Below are 27386 nucleotides of genomic sequence, written 5' to 3' on the forward strand. Positions count from 1 at the left end.
GTGAATCATTTTTATTGGAAAAAGTACTTAGATATTTCTCCTAATAAAAAATTTGAACTTGTCACAAAATTGCATTCAGTACCTAAGGTATGGTTAATATTCAAATGAAAACTAAAGTATGTATGGAGCGCGCAACAAATAAACTTTATTTATCTATTCAACTTAGCATCAACGCCACGTCGAGTTACCTTGATATCTATTACTAGAACCTGAGTTAGGTCTTTGACTTTGGTCCCTTCCCTGGTCATTCCGCGGATACTTATTTTGCGAGTAACCTTGGTTGTAACCTTGGTTGTGACCTTGGTTGGACCCTTGGTCTTGGTTGTATGACCTGAAATTCTGACCTTGGTAGCCCTGGTTCTGATATCTGTCTTGATTCGAGCCGTATCTGCCTTGGTTTGAACCGTACCTGTCGTTAGAACCGTGTCTATCTTGGTTTGAACCGTACCTGTCTTGGTTTGAGCCGTACCTGTCAGCGGATTGGTAGTTCCGGTTGTAGCCTTGATTGCCTTGACCCTGGTGGGGTACGTAGCCGCCCCGATGTGGTCCGAAGGACTGTGATCGATCTGAAACAATATTTAAGATTATAAAACCAGAATAGATCAGGGCCAATTAAGGTACGTAGGAACCACTCCTACGGATAAAGCCGGTCAATTATTTTTCTCATTTATCTCATGGTGTGGAGTGTTCAAAAATATTGCGTATATATGAGAAACCATTTTTCTATTCAGGGATCCGTTTGTAAAATATTACTTAAAAATGCTGCACAAAAATTGTGAGAGTAACAAAGTAAGTAAGTAATAAAGTAAAGTATCCACAGATAACAGATAGGTAGTTGATTATACATATTAGTCAGGTAGGTAATTCCTGCGCGAAAAAGGACGTGGCATGGCCTCTGGGATGAGGGTCAAAGCTTGATCAAAAATTTTATAGGTTTTTCGAAAAAATCCTCGGCTATATTATTTATTATTAGCTGACGCCCGCGACTTCATCTGCGAGGATTGAAGTTTTTATAAATCCCGTGGGAACTCTGATTTTCCAGGATAAAAATACCCTATGTCACTCTCCAGCTCTCCAACTATACCCATGCAGAAAATCACGTCGATCCGTTGCGACGTGATTGAAGGACAAACCAACAAACAAAGACGTGTAATGTGGGAAGTAATTTCGAGACTGCATTAACTTAGAAATAAGAACACCGCATGAGATTATAGTGCTAGATAGATAATTAGATTTATTGCACACGAAACATGATCTAATCAAAAAAAAAAAAAAAAAAGAAACTAAAAATAATTGTATGCAAAGGCGGCCTTATTGCTCAGAGCAATCTCCACCACGCAATCTTTGGTGAAAGGAGAAACTAGGTGTGCTGGCAAGGTTGCCATCGCTTGAAAAACCCAATCCGAAAACTTGCTCAGTACCTAACTAAATTAGGAAACCTTATCATTATACGCGCGGTGACTATGAAATTTTCTTATTGACTTTTGGATAAGGCCATATAAGGCCTGTCGTCTGTTGGCTTTTAAGCTCTCGTGCACAAAACGGCGCGCCTCTCGAGGCTAACACCGCGCGAGCGCCGAGCCCGCGCCGCGCCGCTCCGCTCCGCGTCACACTGGCGACGAGTCCTCAATACGAGCTTTGTGATGCTCTCGTATCTTGCACGAGGATCTAAAACTAGACCTACTGGAAGAGCGACTTACAGAAAAGTATTTGACGTTTTTTGCAGCTGTCGTTGTCATATCAATAGTGGCGTGCACAGGTTTAGGCATAGGCAGGGTAGACATAAGTTAGGTATTTCCCTCTTTACTGGCGGTCATGATGAAAAATGAGCATTAAACTATTTGAATCAGGGTAAGCCTTTTGTGCCTCTATGACCTGCACGCCGCTGCATATCAATATTTTTGTCAATATCAATGTTTTTTCAACGTCAACGTTTATATACCAAAATTTCAGGTGTGTAACTCATTTCATCTACGAGCTAGAGACCTGTGACACGCGGACAGACAGATGGACGGACGGAGAGAGAGACAGGCAGACAGCAGTGTGTCATTAATAGGGTTTTACCCTTTGGATACGGAACCCTAAAAAGTACGTTCATGCCCTGACCCGGTATCGACCAGCTGGTGTGAATGTGGTCGTCATTTTATACATGTCTTTGGTGCTTTACTGTAGCTTTCTTGAAGTGATATGCGAGATAAGCTAGTATCAATGTGGTAATGCTTGTGTTTATAGCTTTGTGTTTTGAATGGCCACACTTATTTCAATTCAAAAGAGCTTATAAAGTACTTAAATTAAGTATATTTTGAGTACGAGTTTCAATTGGTAAGTAGTTTTATTAAATCTGTATCCGGAATAATATTACAAGTGTAAATCTAAATTAAACACCCCCGACAAGTGAAGGTTACAGTAACTAGAAAAGACCGAAAAGACCTGATAACTTTCAAACGGCTGAACTGATTTTCTTGGACTATTCAGCGCCTACGATCTAAAGTATTGAGTTTTCCAAAACATCATTTTCAAATAAATAATTATGTATTTAGGCAACGTCCATCTTGACAGCTTGACATTTGTCAATTGACATAATATTATGAACCTAACGGTTATCTAACCTTCTTTTCTACAAGAAAACTAGAAAAGAGCTGATAACTCTTAAACGGCTGAACCAATTTTTTTGGATTATAGCTAAGAACACTCTCGATCAAGCCACCTTTCAAACAAAAAAAAGTAAATTAAAATCGGTTCATTCGTTTAGGCGCTACGATGCCACAGACAGATACACAGACACACAGATACACACGTCAAACTTATAACACCCCTCTTTTTTGGTCGGGGGTTAAAAAATAAGAGATAAGAGATCGCGATAAGCGGCTTTAGGGCCATCAAAGTTGTTATGTAACAGGTACTCAAGTGATGTATCCTGCAATATTAGTGCGCAACTGTAAATTAGATTGCTTTATATTTTAGGGTTCCGTATCCAAAGGGTGCCGACGACCAAGGACCCTATTACTAAGACTCCGCTGTCCGTCCGTCCGTCTGTTTGTATGTCAGCGGGCTGTATCTTGTGAACCGTAATAGGTAGAGACCTGAAATTTTCACAGAATGTGTATTTCTATTGTCACTACAACTACAAATACAAACAATTTCAAAATTGACGCCATGAAAATTTAAAAAAAAATTACTTATAAGTATGGGTTTACAAAGCAGCGCCGCTGCAGCGCTGCAGTTTAGCTGCCTCCGCGTGGCATTTTGCGACAAATTTGAAATGATTAATATATAATTATATTATATTAATATAATATATATATATATATATATAATGATTAATATATAATTATATTATATTATATTAATATATACAAAATGATTAATATATATATATATGTGCCTGCTATTCTAGGGAGTCATATGCCAATGATAGGATCGGCTTATGCCAAAAACAGGGGAGCACTGAGGTACGCGCAAAGTTTTGGCTGTAAAAGGATTAGCTTGGAACTGTGAGCCGATAGCTCGCTATAAGCTCAGCGGCGCAAACAAAGCGTGCAAACACTCGCGTCTCAGCGACAGCGCGCGTCGAGTGCGGCTCTTTGAGTCTACTTAGCTGCGGAAAATATATTCGTAAATAAAGAGCAGGATTTTAAGTTGCCTCTTAAAATCTATGTAGATATCTCAGTAGCTCAGTTGTTAAAGGAGCGGACTGAATTCCGAAAGCGGTTCAAACACACCCGTTGCAAACTGTGCTATTGTCGTACTCATATCTACTTTTAACCGAAGTTTGGCGCATTGGAAGGGAATGGATCATGACTAACATGGCTAATATTCTTTTTTTCTACTATTTCAATATCTAATCTCAAACTCAAAATCATTTATTTAAAGTAGTTACTGTACACCTTTTGATGGTCAGAATTGTTAGATTCGTAAGATGATATAGTGGTGATAATTAATTACGTAAACTTAAAACATAAGCTATTAATCTAAATATTTTGATCAAGTTCACAGAAACAGAATGGATATTCTTTGTAATATTTTTAGGGCTCCTTTTGCGATTTGATCCATGTTTATAGACAAACTATCGCAATTCTGAATTTAAAAAAGCCTTAGTGAAAAGTGTTATTTCCGCCTCCGCACTCCAGTGTTCAGCTCATCGGCTTAGCCACTTGAGCACGCGCACGGCAGCTTCTAATTTATTGCTGGCGAATCGCAGCTTGCTCCAGCTCGAGTGCGGTGGCGCGTTTATTACTGCTTTTTAGGGTTCCGTACCCGAAGGGAACCACCGGGACCCTGTTACTAAGACTCCGCTGTCCGTCCGTCCGTCTATCAGCGGGCTATAAATATCTCATGAACCGTAATAGGTATAGAGTTGAAATTTTCACAGAATGTGTTTTTCCATTGCCGCTATAGCAATAAAAATAAGACTTTCAAAATGGCCGCTACGAAAATTTCTTGTACGATGGTACGAAACCCCATCTGTGGGAGTCCGACTCGCACTTGACAATTGTTTTAGCAATGTAAATGTTCCACTAAATGCGGCGTTTCATGATAATATGCTCCACCCATTTTTTGGGTGTAAAAAATAAAGACCCGTCATCGCATAAATCTATACTAATAAATAAAATTGGAGTGTCTGTCTGTAATTTCGAAATAACTACCTCATATTAAGCTCATATGGTTATTTGAACGATACCATAACTGAATCACACGTTTTTAAAATTTTTGTCTGTCTGTCTGTCTGTCTGTCTGTCTGTTTGAAAAGGCTAATCTTTGGAACGGCTGAACCGATTTTGACGGGACTTTCACAGGCAAGTAGAGGATTGACCAGGGCGTAAAATAGGCTACTTTTTTAACCGACTTTTAAAAAGGGAGTTGTGTTTTTCTACCTATGTACACCGAAATCTCCGAGATTTCTGAACCGATTTGCGTCATTTCTTTTTTAATCGATAGAGGAACTTTGCGACATTGTTTCATAAAAATTTGGAGTCCAACTCCTCAATCCTGATGCTGCAGGGGATCTGACCAATCCACGCGGGCGAAGCTGCGGGCATCAGCTAGTTATAGATAAATGTGAAAATTAGAACTGTGAACTCAGACCTCTAGTAGTGGGATCGGATTCTTATCCGTACTAATATTATAAATGCGAAAGTGTGTCTGTCTGTCTGTCTTCTACCTTTTCACGGTCCAACAGTTTAACCGATTTTGATGGGTACAGAGTTAGCTTACCTCCTAAGGAAGGACATCTTTTTATCCCGGAAAATCAAAGAGTTCCCACGGGATTCTTAAAAGCCCATCTGTTTAACGGATTTATGTGAAAGTGGTAGCTTGCATTCCGGAAATTAACATTAGCAACTTTTTATCCTGGAAAATCAAAGAGTTCTCACAGGATTAAAAAAAACTAAATCCACGCAGACGATGTCGCGGACATAAATCTTGTTACTTATAAGTAGTACCTACCTACCAATATTTTGAGGTACGTTCTTTTTACACCTCGAATTTGAGAGACTGCTATAATTTTAATGCTCGTACCAATCTGAAATCTCCGCTTTCATCGCAGCACCGTGCATTGCAGCAGTAAAAAAACACTAAGCGCAGTCTCGGCTCACATAATAGGCACCTAATGGACGCCGACGCGACACATTCACGGCGTCAAAGCGGCGCAAATAAGAGCAATGGCGGCGCCAAAATTACATATCTATAGTTAAGTTAGTACGTACAAGTGATACTACAGTAAGTAGTTGGTGTCTGCTCTAGCCTCTAAGGAACCTTGAACCTGCGCGGTGTGTGATTTACTAGGGCTCCACCTTCCGTATCACCAGAGAAAAAAACCGGCCAAGTGCGACTCAAACTCGCGCACCAAGGGTTCCGCACTCGAGTATATTTTCCGACATTTTGAAGTTGATTTTATAATGTACAAGTAAAGCCCTTTCATATGATACCCCACTTGATATAGTTATCTTACTTTGAAAATTGATACACACTTTAACTTTTTTTTCTGTGATGTAACCACAAATTCACGGTTTTCGGATTTATTCCTTTACTTGTGCTATAAGAGCTCCTACCTGCCAAACATGATTCTAGGTCAACGGGAAGTACGCTATAGGTTTTCTTGACAGACACGACGGACGGACAGACAAACAGACAGACAGACAACAAAGCGATCCTATAAGGGTTCCGTTTTTCCTTGTGAGGTACGGAACCCTAAAAAACCCTTAAATGTGTAAGGATCATTTCGTTGTTTCGTAACGCATAGATTTTAAGGTAAGCTCGCACTCCGAAATTACACCGCGCGATTTTTCCAGCGGTACGTGTATGGAAACAATATGAAATTGCACGCAGTCGCGAAAACTGCTTCATATAATTTCCATGTTACATAGATTTTTGCGGTGAATTAGCAGTGCGCGGGCTAAGCCCAAGATACGACATAATACCTACATTCTATACATATCTATATGCATACAATGTATTAATGTCGTATCAATGAGCTGAAACTATAAAAAAATAAAGAGGTTCTAGTACTATCGAGGGAACACAACTTAAATAAGCTTGTAAACGTCTACTTAAAGGAGGCGTAATTCGAGTTTGAATATTCCATAAAATCAAAGTTCAAAAAGCTACTCGTAGCCACAGAAAAAAAAGTAGCGACAACTCTCTCAATTTTCTATTCAACGGACTCCGGAGTAGTTTTGCACAAAACTGGCATGGCATAGTTGATTACTCCTTAACACGTCTACTCCATTCGCACTAGACATGCGCTACATGTATCCCTGAACTGAGCAGAGATATGTGTCTTTTTGATCTAAAGATACGTCACTCATTTGTATCAGTAGTTCATTCAGTTCATGCCTGCGTTTTAAGCAGTTAAATATCGCTTACTTTACCGGTGCAGGAAAACATAGTAACGAAACCTGCCTGAAAGTTCTCTAAAATGTTCTCAAACGTGTGTGAAGTCTGCCAATCTGCATTTGGGAAGCGTGTAGACTGTGGCCAAACCCTTCTCATTTTGAGCGAAGACCCGTGAGCCAGCGATGGGTATGATGAACTAGTTCGATCGTATCCTTCCTTCGCGAACTACCCATATCTAATTCGCAGCGCCTAGTTAATCTTTAAAAGGCACGTGATAATCCTGATGGTCCCCGAGTCCTCGCCATTTATAATTATGCTCTCAGCGCGAGTGCGTAACGAGGCGTCGCCATTAGGCGCCATTGTGAGTTGGCGCCCGACGTGGGGCGCAACGCGGATCTGTGTTCTCGTACTACCTTCATTAAACTTTTATGTGGCTGCTATATGGAACGTGCTGTTCTTGTACGTAAATACATAATGATCTACTTTTATATACAGCTAGCTGACCGCTGCGACTTTCTAGGCTTCAAGACAAAATCGCAAGTTTCTAGGCCCAGCTGTGTGAGCTGTACGTTTATATGTCGGTCAGTCAGTTTCTTCGTCACTTTTATATCAAAGTATTTTTTTCAAATTGGGTACTATTTACACTTTTTGATTGTCAAACGATGATGTAGTGGTGATAATTAATTGCGTTAACTTAAAACTAAAGCTATGAGCTATATAATTCTAGCTGATAACCGCGATTTCGTCCGCGTGGGTTTAGGTTTTCAAAAACCCGTGGGAACTCTGATTTTCCGGGATAAATATAAATAGGCTATATCCGTCTCCGGGATGCAAGCTATCCCTGTACAGTGTACAGTATCAAATTTCGGTTAAGTTGAGCCGTAAAAAGTTAACAGATAGATAGACAGACGGATACTTTCGCATTTATAATATTAGATGGGTATGGATTTCATTTCACTCTACTTTTCTGATTTAAAGGATGCTTTAAAAAACATAAAGTTTTGTTAATTCCTTTGTTTCGTTGTTTTTTTTTTTTTTACTAAAACAAAAAAATTGGGATTGGATTTCACTATGCAATTAAAAGGTAAAATTCCACTGACCATGTACCCCGGCACATAATGCAAAAGTTTTTCTCATAAAAGAATTTGGTTAAAGTCCTGATAAAACCCTCCCCGAATCAATTCCTGGCTGTGGCCTTGTTTGGAATTGAATCTTTTTCGTATGCAACTCAACCTACCAGTATACCATGAAAGTCGTCACTTTCCAGAAAAGTCAGCAAAAACTGTAATTCCGCAGAAATTTTGTCCGCGCCGGCTTGGCCTCTCAAAACCCTCCCCGAAATCAATTCCTGGCTGCGGCCTTGTTTGGAATTGAACCTTTCTCGTATGCAACTCAAACTACCAGTTTGCCATAGAGGTCGTCACTTTCCAGAAAATGTCAGTAAAAACCATGTAAAAACTGTAATTCCGCAGACACTTTGCCCGCGCCGGCTTGGCCCCTCGAGCACGCGCCGCCGGCAAAGTCTAATTATTGCCGCCGAATCGCAGGTTTTGCGCCTCCGCGCTCGAGTACCGGGATCTCTTTTATATCCCTTTTTTGGAGGAGGCCATGATACTTCAAGTTTATCACATAATGTTACAATATTATGTCGCTAAAAAACATAAAAGGTTTTGCCAGTGTAAATTATTTACTATGTAGCTGATGCCCGCGACTTCGTCCGCCGGGATCTACGTTTTAAAAATCCCGTGCGAACTCTTTGATTTTCCGGGACAAAAAGTATAAATGCAAAAGTCTGTCTGCTAGTTTTTCATGGTCCATCCGTTCAATCGATTTTGACGTTTGGTACAGGGATAGCTAGCATCCCGGGGATGGACATTTCAAAAAGTTGCCACAAGTTCAAAAAACCCCAAATCTACTTAGATGAATTCGCGGGCATCATCTATTTGGTACAGAGATAACTTGCATCTTGAAGACGGCTATAAGCTACTTTTATCCCGGAAAATCAAAAGTTTCTACGGATTTTTTAAAAACCTAAACCCAGGCGAAGTCGCGGGCACATCTAGTGCCAAATAGAAATATAAATACATAGATGATACAGTTTTACAATACCGATAGCTACCTTTGTCATTGAAACAAACCCTAACCCGAAGAACAATGAACATTGACTTTTGAACAAGGATATACCTACCCCTCGAGATCCCCAGTTGTCACTAGGCTCTCGACAATTTCTTGGCAAGAGAAAAAATATGAAAAACAGGAGAAATAAACGAGAAACGAGCCGCCACAGCACTCGAGCGTGCTGACCAGGGCTTCTCAAACTTTTTTTTTGAGTTTATTTTATTTTATTTATTTATTACAAGAACCACCCACAGAATTACACAAACAAATTATAAAAGTTATTCCTTAAATTTCACAACTCTCGTGTAACTCAATTTACAGTTTAACTTTAGAGAGTAAAAAATATAAATAGTTTTATTCAAATAACTTAGGCTGTAATGTCCCGGCGATATTAACGGCTAACAACGCGATATTCCACGGCAGTTCCGATTAAACGTAGATGTAGCCACGATCAACGTACAACGGCATTTAGATTGCCGTTTGGCGTTAGACGATTTTAACCCCAATTCAATTGGCATTACACGTTAACCGTTCAATCAATCAATTTATTTCAAATTTGGGTTATCTACACTGGTTTTATTCTAAACTTATAATAATTACAGCCTTTGGCCTTACGGCATGCAATATTTTACACTATTACAATAATTAAGAAAGAAAAAAGAAAAATAATATCTAATAAAAATTAATTTGATTTGGTTTGATCTACATTTTGGGAAGCCCTGGCCAGACTTCAGGCGCTGCAGCAGAGTGTGTAGCCGCCATATCAGTTTAGTTTTCACCTTCTTAGGCATAGTTTTAAGCCCATGGTCTAATAAAGAGATCCTAGCGCTTAAACGAGGAACTCTACGTTCCGGCATTTTGTTTGCAACAGCTGAGTTAAGCCACGCAGTTTGGAAAGCGCTGGCCAGACTTCAGGCGGCAGCGAAACCTGCGATTCGCCAGCAATAATTAGACGCTGTCGCCGCGCGTGCTCAAGTGCCTAAGCTCGCGCGGAGTGTATAGCCGCCAAATAACAGTTTTTAGCTTTTTAGGAATCATTTTTCCCGACCCAAAAAGAGGGGTGTTATAAGTTTGACGTGTGTATCTGTGTATCTGTCTGTGGCATCGTAGCGCCTAAACGAATGAACCGATTTTAATTTACTTTTTTTTTGTTTGAAAGGTGGCTCGATCGAGAGTGTTCTTAGCTATAATCCAAAAAAATTGGTTCAGCCGTTTAAGAGTTATCAGCTCTTTTCTAGTTTTCTTGTAGAAAAGAAGGTTAGATAACCGTTACGTCAATTGACAAATTTATGTCAAGCTGTCAAGATGCCTTCACTTGTCGGGGGTGTTATAAATTTTTAATTTACACTTGTTAGCTCAAAGACTACAGTACCACCTCGGTAGCACAGAGTGTTTCTTTGCAAACCAGTCTAGATTGTAATCCTTATCCTTTTTTAGATTTTTTTCGGAAATTTTAGTGTTACAAGTACCAAGCCCACTTTGTTGGGTCAGCTGTACGATTTTTTTTACTAGAATTTGCATACCCCTTCAGACCTCAAACGCGGGGGTCTCTGGATCAGTAGATATAGTGCAAGACCACAAGACTTTGCTTGTAAAAGTCCTTGCAAGAGATCTATGTCCAGCAATGGATGTTTATAGGTTGATATTGACGGCGAAGACAACATATATCAGGGGGCACGGCAGTGCCCCCGCCAAGACGAGCCAAACGCGGCGGCCGGGGCGCTACGTACCTTTTTCTCGAAGTGTTTCGCCGTATTTTCGACCCGTCATAACTTCGGTCTGGATGACGCTAGGAAGCTGAAATTTTCAGTATAAGGTGTCCTCAGCGAATTTACCAAATATACCAAATATCAAATATCTAGCTTTTATGGTTACAGATTTATTGATACCTAAAATACGCCGATTTCGTCCCTCACTGATGATCATCAAAACCTCTACTCAAAACCTCTAAGGTACTTCCCGAAGTCCTAGAAGACTGAAATTTGGTATGTAGACTAAAAATTGCATACAAACTACAGGAAAATTAAGACTTTGGAAATTCCCCCCCTCTACGCCTCTTATGAGAAAAGCAAATCTGTAAATTCTGTCGCTAGAATGCTGATATTTTCAGGATAAGATGTCCTTGGCAGATTTATTAAACGCACTGAGTATCAATTGTCTAGCTTTTATAGTTTCAGATTTATTGACAGTCAAACTTCTAGTCTGTAATTCTAGGGCACTTCCCGAAGTCCTAGAAAACTGAAATTTGGTATGTAGACTAGAAATTGCATACAAACTACAGGAAAATTAAGACTTTGGAAATTCCCCCCCTCTACGCCTATTATGAGAAAAGCAAATCTGTAAATTCTGTTGCTAGAATGCTGATATTTTCAGGATAAGATGTCCTTGGCAGACTTATTAAACGCACTGAGTATCAATTGTCTAGATTTTATAGTTTCAGATTTATTGACAGTCAAACTTCTAGTCTGTAATTCTAGGGCACTTCCCGAAGTCCTAGAAGACTGAAATTTGGTATGTAGACTATAAATTGCATACAAACTACAGGAAAATTAAGACTTTGGAAATTTCCCCCCTCTACGCCTCTTATGAGAAAAGCAAATCTGTAAATTCTGTCGCTAGAATGCTGATATTTTCAGGATAAGATGTCCTTGGCAGATTTATTAAACGCATTGAGTATCAATTGTCTAGCTTTTATAGTTTCAGATTTATCGACATTCAAAACCTCTAGTCACAAATTCTAGGGTACTTTCTGAAGTTCTAGAAGACTGAAATTTGGCATTAAGTAGGAATTTCAACAATTATGAACAACAGATAAATTAAGAAATCGGTCCCCCTTCATCCCCTCGTATATCAGATGCATATCTGTAAAATCTGTTGCTCGAATTCTAAAGTTTTCAGGATAAGATGTCCGTGGCAGATTTATCAAACGTACCAAGTATCTGTGTTTCCTGAAGTCCTAAAAGACTGAAATTTGGTATATCTGCTTCAAAATTGAGTTGCAAGATTCCACCCGAACAAACATATTTAAATACGAGTACATTGCAAGTTGAATAAAAGCTTTTAAAAAAAGAGGTAATGATAGAGAGTGGGCCATGAAAATGATGTACCTACAAAAAATAGATCCAAAAAAATCTAGGGCACCTGCCAAAAAGAAATGAAATCCCACCAAAAACATTTCATGTAAAAATGTAGCCAAGACTCACAAGTTCATAATGTTTTCACTGTTAAAAAGTTATGAGATCTCTAGTAGAGCCAAGCCCCTAGCTGAGCTTAGATTTGTGCTGGCCATGGGACCTATCCCAAGTCCAAAGTAATATAGCTCTTAAATGTTCTTGACTGTATCAAATTTATAACAATAAATAACAAATCACTCTACTTACAAGCTCTGATTCTACAAACCCTATATCTTGGTAAAAAAAGTACGGCTTGGCCGTTTACAGTTCGTGGATTTTTTATCTGAAATGACATCTAAGCCCGGAATTGCTTCTGCGACCATCACGAAGTACAATACAAATTAGTAATTGTCGAACAAACTATTCCTCAAGGCCTTAAAATATGTTATGTCATGTAATAAATAGTTTTACGAACATTAAACGGCCAAGCCGTCCTTTTTTTACCAAGATGTAGGGTTTGTAGAATCAGAGCTTGTAAGTAGAGTGATTTGTTATTTATTGTTATAAATTTGATACAGTCAAGAACATTTAAGAGCTATATTACTTTGGACTTGGGATAGCTCCCATGGCCAGCACAAATCTAAGCTCAGCTAGGGGCTTGGCTCTACTAGAGATCTCATAACTTTTTAACAGTGAAAACATTATGAACTTGTGAGTCTTGGCTACATTTTTACATGAAATGTTTTTGGTGGGATTTTTACAATGTTTTGGAAACAGTTACTTTTTAGAATAATAGAACTAACCTTCCTAGAAAAAGTCTCAATCAATTTTCAGTGACTTTTGCACCGACAAACTTTTGCTAAGGCACCCTTCCTAGGCTAGGCGGAAGCCTATCTTGCTATATAAAAACTATAATCCCATCATCTAAACGTTTCAAATAACAGTCCCTAATCTAAAAAAAAGTAATTAAAAAAGTAATTAAAAAAGTAATTAAAACAAAAACAAAACGTCATTCGTTTTCAATCGCAAACCCACTATTTATTTAAGTGATGTCAATCAAAAAATCAAATAAGCGTATTCAATTAAAGGAAAACCCGTAGTTTGGGGGTGTACACATAATTAGGGCACGTGCCGCCCCCTACTGGCGCAAAACACATCTTTTCACCCACAAAAATAAACTTTATTGTCATAGACATAAGATACGTGATCTTTTCTGTTTGTCCTAGATTTAATTGATTCGAAGACTAAAGAGAGATTAATTGGGACTTTGGGAGTCAAGTAAGATTTTTTGTTTTATAGAAATGTGAAAGCTATGAGTCAAGGATGAGTGGTAATAAACGCATTGCTTTAGTTATAAGAAAATTCCCTATCTAAAAGGCTATTTTTTTGAAAAAAAAAATCTTCAATTATTTGTTTATTTATAATCACATGACAGTACATGAGGCAGCCACGCAAACCACAGAGCCGGGGTTCTCTTTTAATTTTTAAATAACTTGTTAAAAGCTTTTTACTAGTTAAACTTAAAAATTGGAATGCCATTTTTTTTATATAAGCACATATGCATTAAAAAAAGACTTCCGACTCTGGACTTTTTATGAAACAAAAAATAACACTTCTGATCCATAAGTACACCAACCAAAGAGGTTATAGGATATCTTCAGCGGATTATTAAAAAAAAGTAAAGAGTAACTAAAATACGCATTAGCACACCTCGGCCAGCTGGATAAAGGGCGCGATAAAAGAAAAAAATTAAAAAAAAAGAAAAAAGCTCGATACTGTAGCGTAATCCTCTCCAACCGGATAATAGGAAGCACTTGAGCCGATCGACCCGTTATTGTGAAAAAAATCGGCCCTATTGATACTGATATACTAAACTCAAGATAATAAGATCTATACGTTTCTATTGAAAATTTTAGTTCAGAGGCTGGCGCAGCGAACCATCGAAAATATACATTCAGTCTAGTCTCAAGGCCTAAAGGGAAAGGGAAATTAGTCATATTGTAAAATCACTATATTAGATTTTCGAACACATACAGAAAGAAAGAGTGTAGGCAGAAGAAGGCGTCGGGAACTTAGACCAAAGTGCCTAAGACTGATTGGACTTAAACATCATTACCATCATCAACCCATCGTTGGCTCACTATTGAGCAAAGGTCTTAGTCTACCACGCTGGCCAAGTGCGGATTGGCAAACTTCACACACCTTTGAGAACATTATGGATAACAGCTCTCAGATCATGCCTACATGTCTTTGCAAAGGTACGTATACTGCATATATTTTGAGAACTCACTCGCCATATTTGCTCTAGGTCAACCGTCATATCAAGTACGATTTTAGTCCTTAATTTAAGGGTGAACCGTATTTTGACATGATAGTTGACACAGAGAAAATATGGTGATTGGTGAGTGAGTTCTCACAATTTATGCATTTTATATCTATGGTGTTCTTATATCGACGCCTATTGTGCTCGCAACCCCCGATAATTATTATTTTCGTAGTTGGCGACACTGCATCGGACAATGGCGTCCCTTCGCACTTCCTGTTTGCTCTCGCGCGCTATTACACGTCAATGCCGGAGGGACGATAGGCCAATTTGAATTTGGAATTTCGTATAATAGATTCCATTCAGCCAGTACATTGTGTTTGTAATTTTTGTTTTCTCTGTTGGCGGCAAAGGAATTTAAGGTATTATGCCTATGCTTGGATGTGTAATTGCATGTTCCGTTGTAACTCTGTAATTGATCTTAAAAGAAGTTTAAGCCGATGATTATATGCTATGCAATCTTTTTGATGGATCGATGAGATTATGGGAAACAAGATTTCCTTTTAAACTACTACCTGTTACGTAATTTTACAAACACTATAACAAATATGAACGTTTCTGATGGAGATGATTGGTGATTCCTTCATCTGAGAGGGAACCCGGCGGTGTTCAGTAGCGGGTCGAAGATGGATTGAGATGATCATACTCAATTTCAAATTCTGTGGCACATTTTTTTACACTGTGACTTACATAATTTCTTACCCTGTGGCACAATGTCGTCCCGCTAATTAAAGCCTGCTTGTTTCGTGCTCAGTAAGAACAAAGGTCCGATCATCTAGACAGCACAGGCTCGCCTGCTAATTGGTAGCCACAATAATAGGATTCACTTTGAATCTTATTTTATGCAAGATAGAGTTCCAAATAGCGTGTTTGGGATATTATTAATTTTTTTAATGATGATATTAATACATTGTAACGTTTCGTGTAATTCAGGCGGCGTTTCTCTTCTACAATACTTGGTGTGCGACGTCGCGTCCGAGATCGCATCGTATGGAAGATGCCTGTTACCTTTTCAAGGCCCACACGTTTTTAACGGGTTTTGTCAAAAGTATACAGATTTTGACATTGATTTAAATAAAACGGGATTTTCAAAAAACCGAAATCAATGGGGACGCAGTTGCGAGCATCATCTAAATTCTAAGCTATACTTGTAAAAATTCTTTATACATATAAAAAACTTATCCTGACTGACAAACTGATCTATTAACGCACAGTCTTAGCTGCTGGGGTTAGAAACTTGAATTTTTGACAGTAGGTTCCTTTTATAGAGACACTAAGGAAGGATTTTTTGAAAATTCAAGGGATCAACTAGTCTGATATAAATACCAAAATCCAATTGAATATCAAACGTTTTATTGCTCTACTTTTTTCTTACAATTACTTTTAGCTCGCCTCTTAAAATGAAATAAAGCAGGTAAGTGCATCCAATTTCCAATTAATTAAAAATGAGTTTATACTCTCAAACGAATGCGCCGTGGAGCCGGAGTGGGGGCGGGAACAAATAACGTCACTAATTACAGCATCAATCGGGCGGAGGGGAGGTCGCGTGACACAATTATGCGGCTCCGCCGGATGTGACGTCACACGCGTGCAGATTATTTATTATCCATCCATACTTAATATTATAAATGCGAATGTGTCTGTCTGTCTATCTGTGCTACCTTTTCACGGCCCAACAGTGTAATCGATTCTGACGAAAGATACAGAGTTAGGTTATATCCCGGAGACGGACATAGGCTACTTTTATCCCCGAAAATCAAACAGTTCCCGCGGGATTCCTAAAGACCCATCCGCTTAACCGATTTGTATGAAATTTGGTACCGAGGTAGCTTGCGTCCCTGTACTTGACATGGCCAACTATTTATCTCGGAAAATCAAACAGTTCCCACGGGATCTTTAAAATCATAAATCCACGCGGACGTAGTCGCGGACATCCTCTAGTACTTAATATTATAAATGCAAAGGTGTCTGTCTGTCTGTCTGCTACGTTTTCACGGCTCAACCGCTGAACCGATTTTACCTTATAGGTTTTCTTGATAGACACGACAGACGGGCACACAGACAGACAGACACAGACAACAAAATGATCCTATAAGGGTTCCGTTTTTTATCTTGAGGTACAGAACCCTAAAAAAGTAGGCAGAAACTGTACTTACTGTGTTGCTGCTGCTGCGGCGGCGGCACGTTGGAGTAGGAGCCTGACCGCGACAGCTGGTGGCCCAGCATGCGGTGCCCCGCTATTTCCAGCGACGCCACTGTGTTCGACCGCACCATGCCTGCGTACAACAATGCCATGTTGAAGCCAGGACCAGAATTTTTTTGAAAAGACATAACTTTTTTAAATTAAACTATTATTGAGTATCCAACCAATATCTGAGTGTACGATAACTGTGGTGTATGTAGGTAGAATAACATATATATTAATATGTGGTAAGCCATGCTTGTTTCATTACATGGTGGCAGCGGTGGGATACGAACCCACGCCCTTTCGGACTGGTTACCGAATCGAGTGTTCTGAATCGCCCTGCAAGTAGTCTTACGTGACTGTTCAAAAAAAAGTACTATATAATTTTGATCAATGAATTGATGCCCGGCCGCAGTGCGGGTCTGCGCTGCCGTCGCGCGTTTCTATTTATATGGATTCACAAAGCAGCGCGGCCACAGCGCCGCGCGGCACTTTGCAGTAAACTTAAAGGAGCCTTAAAACTGTAGCCGTAAAATAAGTTTTTAAGCTTGAAGGGTTGTATTTTTTCAATACACGGTTAATAATAATGTCCTCAAACTAGATCAACTGCCTTTGCCTTTCTTGAGCTGTCCAAAGTATGATGAACTGACAGCCTAAGGCAGATTAGATAAATCCGCTAGTTTCTCAGGATATCTATTACTCACCAATCTGCGGTCTCCAGTTCCTGTTCTCCTGGTGTGACAGGTTGCCAGGCTTCAGCACGCGAGCTGGCTCCGTGGCACCGTGGAGTCTCCGCGCGGGGAAGATGAAGTCGTCTGGATACTGAGGGTCTTGGTAACGGACGCACACCACGCGGTTGTCCAGCACTGGGGCCAGGCCCACTACTGGTGATGCTAGTTGCCTGGAAATTATAGGCCAGCTCAGTTTCATTGTACAGTTTGCTTCCTTTTGGGACCACGATATTGTTGATTGAATGAAACTACAATTGGAAGCCAGAAACGGTTTATAAGATTTTGTATTAAAAAACTAACTGAATTATATTATAGTGTTTTATTTTGAACAATTGGAAGAAATTCAGAGGAAATTCACGTAAACCTATTGCGATACATACAGCTCAGAAACATCGACATAATAAACTAGATGGCGCTGCACAGAGTTCAATCACGCTAAAAAAAACACGTATCCTGGTCGTTTTTAGGGTTCGTACCCGAAGAGTGCCAACGGAACCCTGAAAACGACCAGAATACGATCTGTTATTCGATTGCAAGTTGCAGTCGCACTAGTAATCGGTTAAAAAAAAATTCACCCGCCAATGCACACGTTGTCAGTACTCAGCATCACATCTCCCCTGACGCCTTCGGAACGGAAGGGTTAGAAAGAAACTAGTAGCTGTTGTTTGAAGGTGTTCATATAGTGATTAATGGAATGGGGTCGCGACCCTCAGCAATGAGGAATACGACGCACAAACTCACCCGCCAATGCACACGTTGTCAGCGCTCAGCATCACGTCTCCCCTGACGCCCTCGGAACGGAAGGGGTATCTCTGCTCGTCCTCGATCAGTTTGCGCAGTTCCGGGCCTGCCTCCTGGTACAGCGCCAGGAGAAACTCATAGCTTTTGTTTGAAGGTGCCACGTATAGTCGGTCGTGGCCTTTTATGTTGCGGTATACTACAGACAACGGGTATCCGTGATTTTAAAGCCAGATATGTTTGAACAATACATTTAATGTTACATTGAACACACGGGTTTGCTTTATCGTATTTACTGTTGCGTACAAAATAATACAGAAAATGTACTCACTCTCAGCCCAAGTCAAATTTTTATAGTAAAGTTTGAAAGTCGCGTTTGGTTCACGAAGACCAAAAACCATCTATGTCATATGACTTTGAATACATGGATTTAGGTTTTAAAATCCTGTGGTAACCCTTTGATCTCCAGGTCTTAACTATATCCATGGAAAAATTCAGGTCAATCGTTGCTACGTTGCGGCGTGATTGAAGGACAAACCAACAAACAAACACACTTTCGCATTTATAATATGGGTGAGTGATGTTATATTTCTGCACAAAAATATTTCTCTGCATATGTTACAAATACACATGGCAATTATTGCCAGAATCAACTTCTTTCACTTAGAAAATGTACTCACTCTCAGCCTGAGTCAAATCTTTATAGTAAGGTTCGAGAGCTTTGAATAATCGCGTTTCATCCACGAAGGGCAGCAGAGCGACGCCTTGCCACGCAAACTTCTTGCCGTTTAAGTCAATCTTGAAGTCCGTTGGATAGAAGTCGATTATGGGCGAAAACTGTAAAAAAGAGAGAAAATATTGCAACATCTTTGAAATTATTCTTAACTAGACCTACCACTCTTCACTAACCTAAATCCACGCGGACATAATTTTACGGGATAAAAAGTAGCCTGTCTATATCTTGGATGCAAGCTATCTCTATAGCAAGTAAATGATGCTCGTAACTTTTTCCATGTGGACTAAGGTTTTTTTTAAATCCCGTATATCTTGTCTTTGGCTTTTCTTTGGCTAGTCTTTGTGCAAATATTTATCTACTCTTTGTCTTGCCTTTATCAATTCCTTTTCTTCTCTTTGTGTCGTCTTACTTAATCTTTCTTTCGTCTAGGCCTTGTCTGACTTGTCTTATTCATGTCTTGTCTTGGTCGTGTTTTGACCGTGAGAAGCTAGCAGACACACACACTTTCATATTTTTATAATACTATATATGGAAGTATGGATGGGTAGTGATGGATAGTGATGGGTACTCACCGGGTCGCTCATAAGTTTGGCCCACGGCTGGGGTACGTGCTGCGAACTGGCGGCAGGAAACACGCCCATCAACTGTTCCAGCGGTCGGAACTGCAACAAAAGATAATAACTCAAAAACAAATACTCCACTTCTTCGTATTAGGTCTCTGACTGACTGTAAGTCTGGTCAAAATTACTTTCTACAAAAATACATAACAATTTCACTTCTGTCCGCACGTTATTTGCCATAGCTAATAGTGTTAGAATAATATTATGTAGTCTTTGGTTCTGAGGCAGCAAAAAAAAAAAAATTCTCACATTGTCATACCACTTCTATACACTAGATGGCGTTGAACTGACACCCATATCTGCATACACGTGGCTAACTAGATATCCCTGTATGCAGTTTAAATCCCGATAGAGAAGTTTCCATACTCACAGGTGGCGTCCCCTACTCGAATATCGTGGATAGGCCCCGAATATTGACGAAGTCATAGGCGAAGGTAGGGGAAATACCACTTCTATCTGGCGCAGTCCAGTTTCACGTCACAATTAATATGACCATACATTAGATAGCGTTAACGAACAACTATATCTACGTTCACGTAGCTAACTAGATGCCGCTGTATGCAGATTAATCCCGCTAGAGGGGTTTCCATACTCACAGGCAGTGTTCCCTTCTCAAACTTAGTGGACAGGCCCTGGATGTTGACGAAGTCGGAGGCGAAGGGCGCGTAGTGGTAGGGGAAGTACCACTTCCAGCTCGCGCAGCCCTGGTAGTAGTAGCGCAGCACCCAGCACAAGCCGCGCACGTATTGCAGGGCTACGCGGTACCTGAACAACATACAATAATTTTTCAAAGCTATAATGTACACCAAAACTATTTAATGTTAATTAAACTTAAACTAGTGGGTAGGTTGGGATATAAATACAAAATAATCTAAAAAAATTGGTTTTAAGTTTGCCGATGTATAACTTGTTTCACCAACTTTATTTTAAAATTTTGTCGGAAGGTAGGTACAATAAATTTAAGTCATATTTATTTAAAAACTAGATGATGCCCGCGACGCCGTCTGGGTGGATTTAGGTTTTTCAAAAATCCCGTGGGAACTCTTTGCTTTTCAGGGATAAAAAGTTGTCTATGTCCGTCCCCGGGATGTAAGCTAACTGTTTTATCAAAATTTCATTAAAATCGGTTCAGCGGTTGAGTCGTGAAAACGTAGCAGACAGACAGACACACTTTCGCATTTATAATATTAGTATGGAGGATTCAGGAGTTATCAGTATAGGATTTTTAGGACTTCTTAATTATGTACTATACCTGAACTCCAGGTTGTCTCTGGCCACCTCGAACTTGCTCTCGTAGTAGCGCTCCTTGAACCCCTCCTCCCACAGCCGGACCTCGTCGTGTTTCTCCTCCTCGTCTTCGTCCAGACCCGCCTCGGCCGCGGATCTTTTGCGGCCGCGGTTATCTGCTTGCTCTTGCTGTGCATTATTTCATTTGACTTAATTTGATTTAATTTAATTTAATCACTAACATAGTTCATAAGGCCCTGTTACTAACACTATATGGATGAAATGTTCCGAAATAAATGTTTATTATTTATTATTAACAGATTTTTACTATAAAAAACCGGTCAGGTGCGAGCCGGACTCGTACACGAAGGGTTCCGTATCACCATACAAGATGTGCAACTGTACAAGTAAATGACAGAGAGCGCCATTTACATGTAATTAAGTAAACTAATTATTTTTTCGTGAACATATTATGATTTTTTTTGGGATACAGACAGACAACAAAGTGATCCTATAAGGATTCCGCTTTTCCTTTTGAAGTACGGAATCCTAAAAATTAGCCTGTTCCACGCAAAAAATCACGCCGATCCCTTGCTCCGTCGCTTGATATTATAGAAGCACAAACCAACAAATCATCACATCTTTAAAAAGAAATAGCTTACCGCAGCCACAGCTTGCATTCCCGCGAGGCGTATGTTGGCGGCTTCCTGCCGAGGATTCTCTACCGCCCGCGAGCCCGCGCCTAGACGCTAAAACAAAAATAATAGCATATTACCTGGCCTGAAATAAACCAATTTACGCACAAACGGCCTGAAATAAGCCAATATACAGCCGAACGGCCTGAAATAAGCCGATTTACGGCCAAACGGCCTGACATAAACCAATTTACGGCCGAATAAGAATAAGAATAAGAATAAGAAGTGTTTATTTGCTAAAATATGGTATAATATACAAGTACATTGGTCTTAAATATTATGTGGAACCGCATATTCTGCCAAGCATGGCGTGCAAAATTTATTGAATTTATTTAATGTAACAAATGTCAACTTATTATTATATTAACATGTCAAATTATTATTAATTATGAAACGAACGACATGAAATGAGCAAATTTACGGTCGAACGACCTGAAATAAGCAAATTTACGGTCGAACGGCCCGAAATAAGCTAGTTACTTCCGAAGTTCTTTTAAAACTAAAAGAGGCGATTACTATTTCAGCCAGATTGTTGTAGTACTTTTCTCTCATTTGCGGGGAAACAATGAACAAATGAATTAAATAAAAAAGGTAATTGCAGTTTGTACAGTTGGACAAAAATTAAATACTTTTACCTATTAAGTATTGTATTAAACTTATGAAAACATCCATATTATTTTTCAATGTAATAATGGTAATGAACCAAAAAAGTTTTTGTGTCCCTTTTCTTTTGAATAAACACTTACCTGAGGCGCAAACTGCGTCTTCTCCAGCAGTCCGAAGTTGACCTTCTGCTGCTTTTTGGCCTTCTCCCGCGCCTTGAAGCTCACTTCATTCTGGTGCCGTCTCCGGAATATCTCGTCCTCAACTCTGCCCAGCTCGTCCATTATAACCTGAACCCTGTCTAGGTTCACGTCGCCTGAGTCTGTGATCCAACCCTGATCAATGAAATATTATTTCAAAATTAGGTACACTGTATACTTTAAAAAAAGGAATGTTATAAATTTATGTAAAAAATAGGATTAAAAAGGGCAATTCTACAGAAATTTTAAAAAGGATAAAAAATCGGTCAAGTGCGAGTTGGACTAGCACACGAAGGGTTTTATACAAGATATAACACATATACTTTTTAATTTGCATGGCGGCCATTTTTAAATTTTTTGTGAAAATATGGAATTAAAAAAGGGAATATTATTATTCCTTTAAAATTAAACAGGGGATAAAAAAGAACTGTATGATAGCAAATGTACAAATAGAATAATTATGACGTACCTTTGTTTTGTAGACACACTTCTTGTACAAGTTAACGAGGCGGTCCACAGCTCCCTCCCTGATCTCCAAACTTGGTAGATGAGGCAGGAAGTCGTTGCCCACAAAGAAGCACATAAACACCCAGTCGTCTAAAGCTCGCTCAAAATCATAGTTGAAAGGGAGGTTGGGCATTTGTAGCTCCTGTAAAAAAACACAAGTTGATCTATTTTATTTTTTATTTTTTATTTACAGGCTAGTGCTTGGCTGCAATCAGACCTGCAATCAAGTGATGATGCAGCCTAAGATGGAGCGCGCTTGCATGAAGTTGCCTACTAACCAGATAAGTCAGGATTATAACCTTATCACTATAGTGATCTCTTCCAGGCAACCCATACATAAGAACTTATAGAACTGTAAGATGGGGAGTTGCAATGCAATTATACAAACAAAAGCATTTCATGTGAATTTATGGCCAATTTCCATTTCAGTCAGTAATTATATCAAAAAATATGATAAATGGGACAATACAGATTTAAGGGGAAGATATAAATACTTAATGTTTAATTTTAAAAAGTGTGAAAAAGTAACAAAGGCTATTTTTTATCCTGCAAAATAAAGAAATCCCACGGGTTTTTCCAAAAGCTAAAATCCACGCGAATGAGTCGCGGACATCATCTGATGATTATTATTATTACTAGCTGACGCCCGCGACTTCGTCCGCGTGGATTTAGGTTTTGCGAAATCCCGTGGGAACTCTTTGGTTTTCCGGGATAAAAAGTAGCCTATGTGCTAATCCAGGATATTATCTATCTCCATTCTGAATTTCAGCCAAATCCGTCCAGTAGTTTTTGCGTGAAGGAGTAACAAACATACACATACACACACACACACACACACACACATACAAACTTTCGCCTTTATAATATTAGTGTGATTTGCTAGATGATGTCCGCGACTTCATCCGCGTGGATATAGGTTTTTTAAATCCGTAGGAACTCTTTGATTTTCCGGGATAAAAAGTAGCACATGTCCTTCCCTGGGATGTAAGATAACTCTGTACTAAATTTCATCAAAATTGGTTAAACTGTCGGGCCGTGAAAAGGTAGCAGGCAGACAGACACACTTTCGCATTTATCTAGTTGTTTAAATGTTTACCTTTTCAAGATATTCCCTCAAGACAGTCAGCCGCACGAAGATGAAACTGTCCTGGTTTCCGAAAGCAGGGTCGGACCGCACCAGCGACGCGTCGGGCGTTGTGCCCGTGCACTCCTTCATCTCGTGACCTGCCAGGTACCAGGGCAACCAAATAGTCACTAGAATCGCTCATTAGAATACAAAACTATTACGTTTCATTGTGATATTTTTTTGCGACGTGACATATCATTTTACTATAATCACTCAGCTGTAAACAGTTTTTCATAATATCTCAATTTTGACTTGATTCTGAGTTGCAACATTTTCCGAAAATATGTCCAAGGTTTTATTGTGAGATAAGCTTGTACTTGATGACAATCATGCCTAATAAAAAGCCGGTCAAGTGCCAGTCGGACTCGCACACGAAGGGTTCTGCACCATAGTACAAAAAAATAATTATTTTTTTGCGATGTAAGCACAAATTCACAGTTTTCAGTTTTTGCCTTTGCTTTTGCTAGAAGACCTACCTACCTGCCAAATTTCATGACTCTAGGTCAACAGGAAGTACCCTATAGGTTTCTTGACAGCACAGCAGAACAACAAACAACAACAAAGTGATCCTATAAGGGTTCCTTGTTTCCTTTTGAGGTACAGAACCCTAATAAGAAACCAAGAAGAAGAGAGAGTGGCCTAGAAGTTGCTATTTCTTTCTATTGACTCCTGCCTTGAAGGTATTTAGATTATATATGGCAGGAAACATGGACATCGGAAGAGCATTTCTCGCCTTAGTGTTTTGTATCAGAAAAGAGCAAAAACGTTTCATACAAGTAGATTCGATGTTGACGACATAAGGCTGCCAACATTCACGGTTCTCGCTGTTCTGTGTTACTTTCCTGATTAACACTCACCCAACTGTCCACAAACATCACAAGGGTGTGGCTTGTTGGGCTTGAACTCTTCCCTGATGATGGTGAAGTTGGGTTCATGTGTAGCCAGACCCAGCATTATCAGATCAGCGTCCGCACCGCATAGCACATGCTGCGTGTTTGGGTCATGGTCTGGTTGGGCTGAAACAAAATAATTCAAGACATGTAAAATTCGCAAATTATACACCAGTAATTTTAGTTAGTTACTCCACAAATGTGCTTAGTCAGTATTTACATTGTTAACATGTTTATGCAGCTTAAAAAATTTAAACCAAGTTTCCAAAATCTATATTAATATTATAAAGAGGAAACCTTTGTATTTTTGTATTTTTGTATGTTTGTATTGAATAGGCTCAAAAACTACTGGACCGATTTCAAAATTTCTTTTACCATTACTTAGAGGGATTCTTCCGAATGCGTATAGGCTATATTTTATCCCGGAAAATAGAAATGTCCACCCGTGCGAAGCCGGGGCGGGTCGCTAGTATCTATATAAAAATGTATTCATTAGCACAGTGTTGCCATACCGTTTCGTTATTCGTAACATAAGCATAGTGCACATTTAGTCATATTTTCAAAACATCTGACTGATTCATTTATCAATGCACAGCTCAAACTACTACACGAATCAGGCTGAATTTTAGCATGTAGATAGCTATTATAATATAGACATTTGCTAAGAAAAGAATTTTGATAATTTAACCTCTAAGAGGGTAAAATAGGAATTTGAAATTTGTGTAGTCTTCACAGATGATGTCGCGACATAAGCATACAGTGCATGCATCACACTAATATTATAAAGGCGAAAGTTTGTGTGTATTTATGTGTGTGTGTATGTTTGTTACACGCAAACGCACGCAAAAACTACTGGACGGATTTAACTTAGATTGGGAATTTAGATAGATAATATCCTGGATTAGCGCATAGGCTACTTTTTATCCCGGAAAATCTCAGAGTTCCCATGGGAATCCGAAAAACCTAAATCCACGCAGACGGAGTTGCTGGCATCAGCTAGTTTATAATACAAGTAGGGATAATATGTCTCTATTACAATAATTTTAATAGCATGCATTTGGGAGAAAGATTGCCATCTCACCTCTCTGCCTCCTAATATAGTCCATAATCTTATGTTCTCCTTCACCAGGTACATTAGCATCTGAGAGGATCACTTTTATTCCCTTCCATCCTGGGTCACTGTTCAACCTGCATGTAAAATTAAAATTCCAAATCTTAACCATCCCTTTGCAACATTTTGCAACTTGCTATTTGAAAATTTTAAATAACTCTGTTTCAATGTGTGTTTTCTGGTCTGTAATCTGAATTCCTCATGAAATGGAAACACAATTGGATACAATCAATCAGTCTGATTGGATTCTATCCTGTAAACATTGCTCCAAATAATTCTTTAATCGAAAACAGATTTTTTTTCTGTAGTTATATTTATGTTGATAATTACAATTTCCAAAAATTTTATGTAATGGTTGTTCATACACAGTCATTTTTTAAAACACTATAATTTGGTTTTTAGATCCTGTGGCAGGATTATATATTGCTGTCTCTTTCTCAGTGCATTGCAGTGAATAAACTATCCTTTTCAATTTTTTTTAATTGGTTCTGGCCTCATAATATAAAACATGAGAGAAAACAAATTGAAATAGAAATTCAGTAAAAATTAATAGATCTAACCTGTCATGTATATAATAATGTAAGCATTTGCTCAGCCGATCCATAAAGGGTGTACCAGGTGTGATACAGTTGGAATCAAAGTGGGCTTCCTTGGGCCTCTCGGGAGGCAAATAGGCCCCTTTGGCCTGCAACTCTGATCTAATGCGCGCCACTTCCTCAATCTTCTCCTGGGTCTCCTTAGATGCTCTGAATCTACGTGACCTTTGCTGGTTCATTTTTGCTCTAGGGGCCTACAAAAGTATGTCATTTTTTTGGTGATACATTCAAACATGATTTATTCCAATAAGATTCTTTGAAACATGAACAAAATGAACATATATAAAATACCAAAAATTTGTGGTTCTTTAAATCAACAAAAATATATTTATTGATGATTGTAATGTTAGTTGGATCTACAAATTATGTGGATTCAAGAAAATTGTAAAGGAAAATTTGTACTCACTACTCCATCAATAGCCATGTACAATAGCTTCCTAGGCCTAACGATGCGGAACAGCCTGTCGATGCACTCGAAGATAGCCACCATCATCTCATCCTCGTCTTTAGGAGGCGGTTTATCCTCAGGATGCGTACAGGGATGAATTATACCATTCATGTCAAGATATAAGTTGTCAAATTCTATCCCATTTGGATTCGGAAGGGACGAATCTACGTATACAAGCTGGCCATCTACGTCGGTTGGCTAAAACAGCACAAAAAACATGGTTTTTCACTGAAACATTGAATCCAAACACCAACATTTTTAGGTTAGGGTTATGGTTTTTACCCTCTGTTCAATGCACTCGACAATAACACTCGGATATTTGCGGCTGAGCCAGCGAAAGAATGCTGGTACACCCATTTTATCGAGTGTTTTATGTTAAGTAATTGGTTTTAAATCAAATAAAAATATTATTTTGTCACGTATTCAACACAAACAAATCGACGCAGGTGCCATTGTTGAAAGAGTGAAAGAGAAAGCGAACCTTCAGTCTCTTTCTTTATTGGCCAATGTTGACTGTAGCTTTACCCAAGTTTAGGCCAAGTTATGACGAAAAACGAGAATGTAAAGCGGCATTACCATTGGCCA

At 39.1% G+C, this 27386-nt stretch overlaps 1 protein-coding gene across 2 annotated transcripts; it reads right to left on the bottom strand.

Moving 5' to 3' along the window:
• Window positions 1-129: 129 nt before the first annotated feature.
• Window positions 130-27276, bottom strand: LOC123874934 (5'-3' exoribonuclease 2 homolog). Of its 2 annotated transcripts, none has more exons than XM_045920505.1 (17): window positions 27084-27276; window positions 26760-26999; window positions 26318-26547; window positions 25728-25834; window positions 24614-24772; window positions 23727-23854; window positions 22593-22772; window positions 22067-22258; window positions 21288-21374; window positions 20651-20814; window positions 19995-20163; window positions 19351-19440; window positions 18723-18879; window positions 18046-18241; window positions 17278-17474; window positions 16545-16664; window positions 130-566 (listed from the first exon to the last, which is right to left on the bottom strand). In XM_045920505.1, exons 1-17 carry the CDS (start codon window positions 27156-27158, stop codon window positions 169-171), a joined length of 2889 nt encoding a protein of 962 aa, XP_045776461.1. In that variant the 5' UTR covers window positions 27159-27276; the 3' UTR covers window positions 130-168. The 2 variants fall into 2 exon arrangements, with proteins under 2 accessions (XP_045776461.1, XP_045776462.1); XM_045920506.1 differs by having other exon boundaries at window positions 19995-20159; window positions 20647-20814.
• Window positions 27277-27386: the final 110 nt, after the last annotated feature.

Source organism: Maniola jurtina, chromosome 19, assembly GCF_905333055.1.
Source record: "Maniola jurtina chromosome 19, ilManJurt1.1, whole genome shotgun sequence".
Lineage (NCBI taxonomy): Eukaryota > Metazoa > Arthropoda > Insecta > Lepidoptera > Nymphalidae > Maniola > Maniola jurtina.